At 37.8% G+C, this 13,369-nt stretch overlaps 2 protein-coding genes across 2 annotated transcripts in view; both read right to left on the reverse strand.

The window, feature by feature from the left end:
* Positions 1-2,025, reverse strand: part of LOC104946493 (mRNA-capping enzyme-like) — a 4,237-nt gene extending 2,212 nt beyond the window's left edge. The window contains exon 1 of the mRNA XM_010772335.1: positions 1,609-2,025. Coding sequence (XP_010770637.1) covers positions 1,609-1,672 — 64 coding nt within the window. The 5' untranslated portion in view covers positions 1,673-2,025. The remainder of the gene's footprint in view (positions 1-1,608) is intronic.
* A 615-nt stretch (positions 2,026-2,640) lies between these two features.
* LOC104946494 (interleukin-31 receptor subunit alpha-like) lies at positions 2,641-11,547 on the reverse strand. The gene is made up of 15 exons (XM_010772336.1): positions 11,231-11,547; positions 10,330-10,572; positions 10,106-10,235; positions 9,849-10,009; positions 9,631-9,743; positions 8,959-9,121; positions 7,899-7,981; positions 7,560-7,776; positions 7,302-7,466; positions 6,053-6,154; positions 5,808-5,957; positions 5,571-5,711; positions 4,973-5,057; positions 4,699-4,774; positions 2,641-4,151 (listed from the first exon to the last, which is right to left on the reverse strand). Exons 1-15 carry the CDS (start codon positions 11,283-11,285, stop codon positions 3,732-3,734), a joined length of 2,304 nt encoding a protein of 767 aa, XP_010770638.1. The 5' UTR covers positions 11,286-11,547; the 3' UTR covers positions 2,641-3,731.
* Between the last annotated feature and the right edge of the window lie 1,822 nt (positions 11,548-13,369).

Here is a 13,369-nt window from a genome sequence, read left to right on the forward strand (position 1 = left end):
GTTCAACTTCTTCTGTGTCTTCTGTGTCAAAACTAGCATTGTGATCCATGTTTATTCATACGTTACACCGGCCGCTCTCCCCCATGTTACGTCACACGCGGGAGGTCACGTGCGGAGGCTTTTTTATGCGGAAGTGAAAATGTCTTACTAAAACGACGCCAGATGTCACTGTAGTGTATATTTCTCTATATTTTTTGGAAAATCTAGTGTATTCATCATTTTCCTACACATTTATTCACTGGTGTCTTTAACCTGCAAGTTGCTCTTTAAGGGGCCTTTGGCTTTTCTTGCCGGGGGGGATTAGGGGGGGGTGCCCCCACAAATGGAATCAAATTCTGTGAGAAACACTGAAAGATAAGTCTTCAAAACGAATTTACAAGAATATATTGATATAGCAAACAGGAGTTGCACAAGGAATTAACCAGTGTTTCTCAATAAAACTCTGTACAATTTCTCACTAAAACTATCTGTACTCTGAATAGGAAACCTGATGAGTTGGCTCAGCTAAAACGTAATGTTTCTTTACAGGCAGGTTTTATCCTTAATATAAAGTAGTGAATTACGCAAACACAGTCTGAAAAACTGTAAACACTTGTCAAAAGTTACCATGGAAACCACACTTCATCATACTAAATAACATCTGATATAAACAGCAGGTGAAGTGTCAAACCAAGGTTGAATTAAGTTCTGTTATCGTGTTGAATTAAGGATGAAATCGTACTTGCTTGCAAAGCTAAGGGTGGTTCATATCAAATAAAAATATTGGACCCATCCCTGTATTAAATAGCAGATATAGCTGAAATTGTCACTAACAGTAGCTGTGATTTATAATGTCACATCTCTCTAGGCTACTGCTTTGATACAAAGCAAACTTGGAGCACAGATTAGCCTGGCAATGTGCTATTCAAGTAGACATGTTGTTAAACATGGCTTTTATAGATAAGGACCACAACAAAGCTTCATGTGCAGCCATGCTATAGCCACGGTTTGTTTTGACACGTGACAAGGAAGCTAGCCAACACAGTAGCACTTTTCTGACAGTGGGGAATAAATGATCCAAACACATCCCAACAACAGCTTTATGTTGCTAATTCAATAAGGGTTTTTTAACTTAAAAGCACTAATTTCTGCAAGGAGTAGCCAGAAAGTTAGCCACAGCTGCCAAATTAGCCAAACATTGCGCGCCTGAATACAGTGTCGTACAAAACTACATTTACAAATGTGGCTATTTAAGGTGTTCTCACCACAAATGAGACATATATCTTCAATTAAAGAAAGCCTGAGCTCTATTCGTTTATTAAGGTTATTTAGTCAGTTCGGCATCCAATTTCATAACGGCCATGGCTACATTTAAATATAATAGCATGAAGTTGGGCTGCACTGGCGGCCATCGTCACAATGTTGTGATGCTAGCCATTCAATGTATGTATGACTGAAACTGAACATCAACAGCCAAGTACTGGTTGATATAAAAGGACGTTTGGGAAATTAAAAAGCACATCATAATGCATCAGAAACACATGATAAACCAGCATATTGCGTAGCTCGTAGCAATAGCACTCCGTACATTAAGCAGATTAATTTAATGTCATGTTATTTTTCACTCACCTGCCACAGGTTGTCCTCTTCTGGGACAATTCCGCCATCGAGGAGGGGGTCCGGTGTGTGACATGATGAGGAGAGGTTGTGGTACAGTTATAATAAGTAAAACCTCGTATTACTAGTTGGCTTGTTGCTCAAAGCTCCCGCTCTCAGTAGGCGCTGATCCCCGGCTGTCCTTCACCCGAGCACCGCGGACTCAAGGCCCTTTAGCTACTAATTCAGGAGAATCATCCGACAACTGTGTGCCCGGTCAACTTCATGACGGACCGGAGGGTAATTACACCAAACATAGGGTGTATCGACTCAAGGCTGGTTAAGCATTCCAAAAACGATGTTATGTTTTTTTTCTGTTTCCCTGAAATCCAGATAGTTAGCAAATAGCTAGCATAACATCACTTCAGTGCATCCAACGAGCTAGCTAGCTTGAGCTAAACTAGCTAGCATTCTACGTCTTCTTCTTCTTCTCTCGAAATATTGGCGGCTCGCAAACAATGTAAAGGTCCATACCGCCACCCACTGTAGAGTAGACATGAGGATGCAAGAATGTGCATCATCATGTGACCAAATCACCACTCGTGGAAGTATACAACCATGTTTAAACTATTTTAAATTATAATCAGCCTTTTTTCACCCAAAAAAATCTAAAAGTGCATTTATGGTAGCTTTTACCCCCTTTCATTCTGTTCCCAGTATCCCCTTCACTACCGTCCTGCTCTCTGACCCTATCACTGACATTTTCTCACTCTGTTCTCAAAAACATACACACTAGGAATTTGTGAATTTGGTGCATACATAAACACGGTCAAAGAAGATAAATTGTAGGAAAATAACCATCAAATAAAACAGTGATAACAAAACAAAAGTGCTTAAAAACTTGTAGAGAAGGAAGAAAGTAGAACATTTTACTGTGAATTGTAGTGAAGTTTAAGGAAAAAATAACCAAAGTACCTCAAAGGTCTAGTTAAGTACAGCATTTACCAGCAGAACAATACAAATTGTTTTACACAAATATCAAGACAGCATGTATAGACGTATGTAATTTCTTTAATATTAAATAGCTTATGAATAGTACATGTCATTGTTACTGTTAGAGAATAATTCTCATTTACTCCTAAGATATATAACCTTTTTGTCCTTTGACGTTTATGACCAACCCTGACTCTGTTATCTCTTAAGGAATGTGCTGCTGCAGTCATATGTTGATATTCCCAGTTCATGACCGGTCAACTCTCGGTCACAAATGGTTTATGGTTGTGAGAACGCTGGCTTCGAGGCCATTAAGGGTCAAACGCAAGTGATTCAGTGGGCCCAGCTGTTTAGTCTATCTCCCTAAATATGTTGTTTACTCTCTCTCTGAACTAGTTAAAAGGGCTATCGAGAGAGAGACTCTGGAGAATTGACGTGGCAACTCGCCCGTGCAGTCAGAACCTCTGTCTGTGTGAGTTGTGATGTGAATGTGATACTTGTAATAAACCATAAGTGTTTGACATCAAAGCTCCAACTCTCCTCGTGTCTCTCTGAGTCCTGACTCTCCATTGCTACAGAAGTTTCCCTTACAGTTACGTTTACATTTTAAATGGTAGAGTAAAACAAGGAGTGACTAATAGCTTTCCAGGGTAAAGTAAGTTGTTTACTTTTTTATAATTAATGCAGATATCATTGATAAAAAACAGGAAACATAAGACAATATTATTATAATACATAGCTAATATTATGACTTTTACACCAACATATAGTTTTCACCATTTATATATATTCTCAGCATGCTATCATTGCACAAACAGATATTTGTATGTAATTTCAGCTTCATAAGATGGCCCCAATTGTATTGCAATATAGAAATAAAAAAAAAGTGTTCTTAATATTTAGTACTGATTGTAAATACTAAATTAAAAAAATGCATTCCTTTCATTGACTTTGCATCAAATCAGACCAGAAACTGTTGCCAGATAAATATACCGTTATTGTAATACACGTACTCAATAAAGCATCTTCTACACAAATGTTTTAGCTTTATATATCACATGTTTGTATCGGTAATGCAACAAACACTCTAGTATTTCGCAAGAATCTACTTTTTCTGGAAATGATTCTTGACTCTTGGAATGTTATTATAGTTTCCATTTCCCTCACCTGCACTGGTTTTGTTCAAACATGTCCAAAGTCACATAGACCATCACAGGTGTTTTTCTATCTGGCTGTTTCACTGGAGAATGTTTATTTTGTTTATTAGGCCTCTTGCCCGTATTTTCCCCAGAAGTCTGACACCGATACGGGCTGCAGGGGCTGTTCTCAGGAAGAAGCGGTTCCATTGAGTCATTAGGAGAGGAGCGGTGCTGTGTCTTTGCAGGTTTGAGCCGCTCTTCAGTGTCTGTTTCTGGTGCTGATGCCATGTCTGGGTCAATGTATTCGTCTGTCTGGTAAAAGGCTGGGTTTGGATTTAAATCTGAACCTAGTGGAGATGTCGACGTTTTCTGACTTTCCTCCGTGTAAACCCTGTCACAGACGCTCTCAGATGGATTGTTGAATTGCAAAATGGATCCCGTTCCCTATGTATATGGCACACACAGAAAGATGATTGTCCAGCGGGTAAAACATTTGTGGTTCAATGATTATGACATGGATCTGTCCATCTAAAACCTTCTGAGAAATGTGAAATTCTCATCAATGTTTTCTTTCTGTAATTCTCTTTTTCATTATTAACAAAAGACAACATACAAACAGAACGGAAACAAAACAATGTGTACCTATAACTTTAAATACATACAGTATAAATATATTTGATATTCATGCTGGGAAATACCATTTAAAACAGGGCTGCAGCTCACCAGACATAAATATATATTTCTCTTTTGTTTAATTGGAAAAATAAATAGTGAAATCATCAGCATTCTCTATCTTTTTAGTACGTATTTAATAGTATCTAAAGGGGCTATAGCTCAGTGGTCATAGCTAAAAAAACACCCCAGTTTATTAAATCATTTTCATGACTACCCTCTGAAAGCAACAGCTTTTCATGTGTTCTTCCCAGACTGCAAATAAACTAATATTGAATGTTCTCCCTACCACAGATACTCTAATAATGTTGTATTTCACCTCTTCACGTGGTGGCCACAACGCCAAAGAACTGCAGCCAGGGTTCGGTATCGGCTTCTCCCTGAATTTCTTCCACCTAAAAATCAGATTGTTAGAATCATCAGAACACCATTTTTCAATATTTTGTGGTCAGAAATGTGAAGATTATTCCTTGTATGGCAGCAAAATGTACTACATTTTATTACTGATGATAAGGAAATTTGCTTGCTTCAGTCTCTAAACTAAAAATCAATCCGATTCACAACAAAAGTGACCATAAAAGATTGAAACTTACGAAATAGCACAGCCTAATCCAAGAGATAACACAAGAATTATAACGACGCCTCCACAGACAACGAGTGTTGTGATGAACCACCGACCTACAGAACAAAGGAATACATTTCTTTTAGGAGTTTGTTGTTTGTTGATTATGCTAGCTTCTATCTGAAACATGCTTGTTTATTCCCACAAAATGTAAGAGGACCTTGCCATTACCGTGCACTCGATACACTTTTCAAGATTGAGAGCACTAAGCGCTGCTACTTTCCTTTTCTATACTTTTCTTAAAGGATATATTTTGACCCAAATTATCTTTTCGTTAACCTAACCAAGTAGTTACTGTATGTCACCTACCCTAAAACAAGTTATTTTGTTATCGTTTACAATGTGAATCTTACATTTGCAAAGTGCAAGTAGGTGCAGTTGATTATGTTGCCCTGTCTGAACCATTTGAGTGGCAGTGATAGTAACTGATGAGGACCAATCAATGGGCTGAAAACATTCAGAATAGATTATTTATATTCATGCCTATACCTTTCTCTTGGTTTTCTGCTATTGTGCTCATAGGGTCAAATGTATTTACATGTGTGTCTGAGCTCTTACAGAGTACTCACCAAATTTTTTAGTTTTAAAGAACATTTCAGTGCTTTTGGTTGTTCCAGTAGCAGCCGTGGCCTTGACATAGAATTCGTACTGGGTGTCTGGAAGCAGATTTTCCAAAGAGATGGCATGCTCTGTGCCAATTACAGTCACATCTGGAAGAAGACCATGACAAAAATGCTAGAAAGATAAGTGGAAAAATATAATTTCAACAGATTTGCAAACTTTAAATGAGCCTGAGTTGGACTCACTGAGCCAAAGCCCCAGACGGTCCAGTTTACGGTAGAAGACGATGTATTTGACAACGTCACCACTGCATTCCTCCTGGGACTTCACATCCCAGCTCACCAGAGCATTTTTGGCATTAGTCTTATTAATGTGGATAGTGACATTTCCTGGACCTGTCGGGAACACATTTTCAAAAACAGTCTGGTAAAACATGGAAACAAATACTTATATATTCAGAATCAGAAAAAAATTAATCAGAATGACATACCCCCCACTCTGGAGCAGATTTGAAGGGCTTGTGTGCCACGACCGGTCTTATCAACAAAGAGGGGAGTAACTGTAACATTGTATGGCTTCTTATCCAGGAGACCTGTAAGGAAGTAAAACATCTCTGAAAATAAAATAGATATTCAAAGGGAAAGTGGTTGTTAAATCATAATATAGCCATAGATTTAATCCTCTCTCTCGGCCAGTCAGGTGGTTCCCCATTTTGTTGACAACTAAAATGACGTGCTATTTCTCAATTTGGGTTCTGACTATCAAACTCTTGCTGTTTTCAGTGCTAAGTCTGTCTAAACTCAAAAAGTTTAATGTTGAACGGTGGACAGTTCTCAACCTATAAGGTTGCCATCTTGGTTTTGTAGCAGAATATAAAAGAACACCAAAAAGGTGGTTTTATGCTGGTGTATTTCCATCTCACGTGAAACAGGAGGATACACAAGCAGCTAAAGTTAAAATCCCATACATTTTCATTTACTTCAATACATTTGTTCAGTAGGGATACTTTTTAGCAGGCGACACTCGCAGTTTAATGCTATGTCCGTTTAAAATGTGCAATTAAAAAGAAGCAGAAGTAGAAGAAGAAGAAACAGTCAAATTTAGCAATCTGTATTTTCACAAGTGCGCAAGAACAGAGTTCCAATTGAGACAACACTACCCTGTTGAAATGTACCGCACCTCACAATTAAGTACATTGTACTGAAAATAATGCATGAAAGTGCTCTACCAAATTGAGACGCAGCAATGGATTGGGATCCTCTACTGTTGATTTTCTCTCAGTGCTGCCATTAATAGCCTTTAGGTTACACTTTAAAGATAGCACCAGAAGATGACAGAAAATAAAAGAAGCAAAACAGCCCCTTTAACAAACAACAATAATGTGTTGCCTGTAGTCTCTTGCCTTTAAGAGAAAGAAGCAGGAAAGCAACAGAAAAGACTGTAGCATATCTAATTTCTATGAGAGGCACGTCAAAGATCTTGAACTAATGGAAAATGCATTACAGAGAAGCTTCTATCATTACGTATGACGATGCCAATGAATCTATTATTTACCACACTCAGAAGATGAAAGATAAAACATAAATGGCTCTAATGACTGACATGTTAAGTCACAGCCCACAGTGGATCGGACCGGTTTTGATAGTGAGTCATACTCCATCAGTAACACTGTAATATTAAACCACACAAAGTTTTTATCCAACATCCATTAACCATTTAATGCTCGTTCCATGACCTACCAGACAGAGTGGCATTTGTGTAATTGGTCTCCTTCCAATAGTATTGTTTTCCATCGTGGGTCCAGTCAATCATGTAACCACTGACAGGCTGGATAGGGGCTTTCCAGGTGACCAGAATAACGCCTTCAAGGGCAGAGGTCTGGATGTCGGTAACTTGAGGGAGGCCTGCCAAGTGAGATCAAGTGAAAGGAAGCTCAATATGATCCATTAATTCTGGTTACCAATTAAAAGAGCAAAATCAATAGCATTAAAACTCACTTTCTCCAATTGCTGGGACATAAACAGCGTCAACAACAAGCAGGGTTTCATTATGGAATATGTTGAGGTTTATTCTGTGTGCTTCTTGGTTCACTTCAACATCACAGCCTGACTCGCCGCATAAAGTTTCCGTATAGTTTCCTCCCATCATGGCTTCCTTGTAAGGAGTCGGTTCAATAGTGTAGGTAAATGTGCCTCGGCATGTTGAAGGAATCTCCTGTAGGCAGATCAGAGCTCTTTTATTTAATAAGTTATGTAAGGAGTATGTGGGGGAATGAAAAGCTGAATTATGAGTTTGAAAGTGTAAAAAACGTGCAATATAATGAGAGGCGTCCTTACCTTCCACATGGCATGAACTTTTCTGACTCCATTTTTCTGCGGTTCAGCTACCTTTCTCCACAGACGCAGCCTGACATGATTCTCTGTAAAGAGTATAAAATATAAACAATATCACTCGAATACACTAACAGAAATATGGCAATTCAGCAATATATGTTAACTAAGTTGCTGTGGTTACATTTGACCTTATGTTATTTCCACTAACTGACACAAAAATAACATGGATGATTTCCACAGACTTTGCAAGAAAAATAACCACCACTTTAATTAAGTTGAATGTGTTTCATTTAAATGTATAACATCTGGTTTCCTTATGTGTTGCCAATAAAAAACTAAAATGGTTTCTAAATCCTGACTTAACTGTGACATATGCAGTAATAATCCTTCAAGATGTGGTCCAGTAATCCTCTGGGCCTTTTTTAAATGTTGTGTAAAGGATGTTGATTGAGTACAAAGACAATGGGTTAAAAACTTTGCAAACAGTCGTACTTGGATAAAGGTGTCAGAGTTGACTGAAGACACAAAGAGTGTAAGTAACAGCTTTGTTGAAAAGTCAAAAAGGGTTTGAAATGAACTGTTGTTCACACTTGGAACCGAATAAAGCAAAATAGCCTGGAGCTAATGGCAACTACTGCCAACAATTGTGGTTTTTTTTATGTTTTCCAAGGATCTATCAAGAACTTGTGATGCAACATAATACATAGAAGCTATCAATCCTCAACTGGATAGTACGTCACCGAGCTGAAATCAGTTCTCAGGAGTAATTTTAATGAGTTGATTCTATTAAACTGTGTCTCATACACATACTTAAAGGGGCCTTGTTATACTTATTTCAAGTACATATTTTTATTTTGTGCCTCTACTTTGACATGTTTACATGCTTTAATGTTCAAAATGCTCTTTATTTTTCTCATACTGCCACCTCGTTTCACCCTTTGTCTGAAACCAGAGCCCAGTCTGCTCTGATAGCAATTGATATTATGGTAATCCAAAATACAAACTTTAAGGATGTTTAAATCAGATGTGGTGTTGATGCCAGCTGTTTGGACATTGCTCTTACTGTTCAGTTCGGTCAGAACTGTCTTCTCCTGGCTCCAGTCGCTCCAGGGAGCAGGCTCCAGTAAAGCGCAGCGGACTGAAACTGTGTAGTGACTGCAGGACTCCACTGGTTCAATGTTCATTTTTCCATTTGTTTTAATTTCTAGAGCCTTATTAAGCTTCGTCTGGGGGAAAAAATGAATTCGTGGGAAATCACAGAAGGTCCACAGTTGAAATAAGATACTTCTACACAGGGAGACATCTTTCTCTTATCCCTATGGGTCTTTCATTGAACGTTTGGAAGAGAAGGGCAAACAGAATGTACCTCAGTTAGCCATGTAGGGGAATAACATAAAAACAGCTTTTCTACTTTTTAGCAACTTTTATTTCCATGGAAAACTGACATTGACAGTCAAGGCAATTAAACCAGAATGTATTTGATAAACCAGTCGGACACACCAGTCAGATATCAAATGACATGAACAAAGGAATCAAATCAACGTGAATTTGAATGTTATTTTACTGATGGGATCGCTATCATGCACTTGATATGACTTATTTAGGTCATACGCTGGTATATGTTAACTAGACTGAAGGCTGTTTATGGTTTGCCTTTTTTCTCCTAACATGAGGGAGTTAGTCAATACTATGGTTATTTTGAATGCTGCATGTAGGCGATCAGAGAGGGACTTACCTCATTGTATTTGACTTCACATCGAGACTTTTGTTTAATGAGTTCCCGCTTCCACTCAACCAACAGATGATCAGCAAAGCTGGTTACATTCAAGTGGGGAGGGATCATTTTCCCTGTGGGAATGGCATTATGACAGCAAATAAAAATGCAGAAACACACAACATTGGATGACAAATATATCAAATGATTTCCTAATGAATGTACTTTATGGTACTTACGTATGTGCGCTGGCTGAAATTCACGAGTGTCTGAATCAACTTCCCAATCAGCAGTTTTAGCTCTCACGGTAATAATGATGTTCGAAAAGATACTTTTTATAACACCTTCAACCGTGCATGTTGTTTCACGTGTTTTGCAGATCTCTCTCTGAGCAGAGGAGCTGAAAAAAACACAGGTTTCACATGAAGGACCAAAGTCAATGAAAACGTTTTTTTCATTAGGTTCTTACACTAAAGAAAGAAAATATGTCACCCACTGCAGTACTGTGTAGTTTACATCCAATTTAGGATCAATCCGATGATCCCATTTGCATGTGAACATGTCTGGTTGACCTTCCGTTTTCTGATCGAATTGATGCCAGATGCATGATATATTACAGGGTTTTGCTGTGGAAAAAGGCAAGTCAGAAATATCCAATACTTCATGTTATTGCCGGTATCTACAGCCTTTTCAACTATTCTGATGTAAAATGCTTCTTACAATACGTGCTGATGGTGGTGCCTCCGATCACTTGCTGAGAATCTGTACTGTGGCACTGCACCGTGGCACTTTGGTGTGTGAAGTTCCTCAGGGACAGGACTGTGTGTGAGGAGTTCAAACGTGATGTGTCCAGTGTCCAGTAGATTTCGCCATGGCCACATGTCAGACAAGTTATATTGATATCGGATCCCACTTCGATGTAATTATTTTTAGGGACAACGTCGCACTTTTTCTCATCCTTGCCTGCAAAAGATGATTATGGCATTTAAGAAATACACGTATTTACCTGTCTGAAAAGAAAGGGGAATATTAGACCAGAAGATCTGCAGCATGTGAAAACACCATTTTTGTGCTTTTCATGATTTTGGGAAATCATGAAAAGCATTCCTTTTGCAGTTAGCGACACAAAGATTTCCTTTTGAATTATTTAGACATTAATAGACTTTAAAATAACATTTGATTAGTATTTTTATTATTTTCAGATGGGGAGTAGATTTGTAGACACTTAAAGCAATTAATATTGTATATTTTTATCCATACCTGTGTAAATTAAGAATAATTAGTAATATATTATTGAATAACTTACAAAATGTCTCTGTCACAAGTTAGATTTGTGGTTATTTCAAATAATATATTATTGAATAACAATGATCACCCAGGAAATAAAATATAAATTAGGTTATGGAGCAAGAAGTTAATATTAGGGTTAGGGTTTAATTAGATTAAGGTATTATTAATTTTATGACGCATTTAGTAACCCACAAGCTCATCACACATTTGTTATGAAACCAAAACAAAACGCATTTCCTATAAATCCCGGCCAGGAAAGTTAGGTGCTCTGTATTTTTACTATCATGCTTTAACTTTGATAATAAATATCAAATATAGGAGGTTTACTTACCCTTACAAATGGAGGGGTTCACAGCCAGAATAAACAGAGCTAAGAATAAATGCATTTCTTTTATAACTAGAAATAAAGACTTTTAAAGATGTGATATATCCAGGTGCACAAGATCAAATAAATAAAATCGCTTTAACTATGTCTGATAAGACCAACTGTACCAACACCGCACCGCATTTTCAAACTAACTCTGTATATTAGCTTTCAACTAACAGGAACTGAAGCAAACCCTGAAATAAACGGGAGTTATTACTCAACGGAAACACAGACAGCTAAGAGGAAGTGAGCTACTTCGTCCCCAGCTTCTACTTTAATAAATCCTGTCTGTTTATTCCCGGAGCAACGTAGAATAACGTGAACACAAAACACACCTCTCCACTTCAAATGTAATGATATGACTCAGCCATTAATCATCAAAGACTTTCGATATCAGCGCCTGCTAATTGACTGACGCGTTTTCTGCTGTAGGCTACCCTATCTAGAGAGAATCTAATGGATTTACATTTGCGAAAGTGTAGATAAAAGTTTCCAACATTTTGCTTGAACTTTACGTGAGTATTTCCATATAGCCCAGGCCTAATAATACTTCGTCATCTTTTGGAGAAATAATGTACTTTTACGCAACTACATGAATTTTGAAATGTTGTTAGGCTAGTTACTTGATAGATTCAGATTGTTAATGTAATCAGGGCCGTGGGAAGTAGGGGTGCTGAGGGTGCTGCAGCACCCCCTGGTGGAGGACAGGGGATCTGCACTTCCACAAAATTAAATACAAATTCAAAAAAATGAATTTTCAGCCTAGATGTAACAACATTCATAATTAAGTAAAGATAACACCCTTTTCACCCCGGTTACATTTTCCATTTGCCCCGTACGATGGGCGCTGTAAGTGATGAAAGTGGGGGATGTTGGCTTATCAGGCACCCGCAGCTCACCAGCGTGAGAGAGAGAGAGAGAGAGGGATAGATAGATTGAGAGAGAGGGTGCACCGGACCGGCTGGCGATTGTTGTTAGTGCTCTGCGCGCTAACGGATATTAAGAAAGATGTTTCTACAATATGGTTGGAGGGAGAGCTCTCCTGTCAGACTGAGAGGTTCAGTGAGGTAAAGACTCTGAGTGTTTAGATAGTTGAGTGGGTCTCAAATGTTTTGATCACAATTTATGTAAACAAATATTTCCAAGGCACTCCTTTATAATTATTAGGCTGAATAAAAACAGGTTTGAAATCATTCCAATGTATACTATAGGACAGTAAACCAAAAATATTGTTTAAAACTGGAGAGATTTAAAAATATGCATAAATAAATAAATGTTAACAAAAATAAAACAAGTTAGCCTACATTTATTTGTTATTGGCTATGGTAGGTTATTGGTTATGTTCACATATATTATTTGATTATTAAAATCCAAACCGATCTTTTTCATATGGGTGTTTAGAGTTGTATCCCCTAGATCAGTCTCTAGCAATTGGGCGCTCAAAGTGCACCAGATTGAAGCATTTTACTTTAAAATGTTAAAAAAAAATCTTCCCGGGGGTGCACCCCCGGACCCCCCAAGAGGATGTGAAGTCCACCCCCTAAATTAAAACATGTTCATGCAATACTAAATACATTTGAAGCCTTTTTATATAAGCTGTCCACCATGTCAATACGTTTCTCTTTTTGTAGTGTATTGGTCTTTTGTAGAGGTTTTTCAATGCCAGCTAAAATCTTGCCTAGGGCAGCACATTGGTCAAAACCGACCCTGGTGTCATCCCCACAGCACCCCCCATTTGAAACATGTTCCCACGGCTATGAATGTAATATAATATAATAAACACAAACATTATATTTTTTAACTGCTTCAAATTACAAAAAGCTCCACCTTTCTCCCCTGCAACATTAAATTGATGAACATCAATTGTACAAAAAGATAATTATAGTCCAGTGATATGATAAATATTTTTGGAAAATGTTAATTGTTATAATGAGTCACTTTAGATTTTTTATTCCTAACTTGTAAGACTTTGAATGCAGAACTTTTGGTTGTAATGGAGTAGACAATAATATAATACATTATATAACAGGCGGGAATTAGATAAGAGTGAATTACTGTACTACTTTTCTGTGCAAACAGCTCTACCTAGTGCTCAGTGTATAG

Source organism: Notothenia coriiceps, unplaced genomic scaffold, assembly GCF_000735185.1.
Source record: "Notothenia coriiceps isolate Sejong01 unplaced genomic scaffold, NC01 NC01_scaffold00011180, whole genome shotgun sequence".
Lineage (NCBI taxonomy): Eukaryota > Metazoa > Chordata > Actinopteri > Perciformes > Nototheniidae > Notothenia > Notothenia coriiceps.

Coding starts and splice junctions, on each gene's coding strand:
- LOC104946494 (XM_010772336.1), bottom strand. CDS start 11,285: ATGCATTTATTCTTAGCTCTGTTTATTCTGGCTGTGAACCCCTCCATT. Junction 5,958..6,052: donor AATCTGCTCCAGAGTGGGGG/GTATGTCATTCT, acceptor TGTTCCCGACAG/GTCCAGGAAATGTCACTATC. Junction 5,058..5,570: donor CTTTAAAACTAAAAAATTTG/GTGAGTACTCTG, acceptor TTTGTTCTGTAG/GTCGGTGGTTCATCACAACA.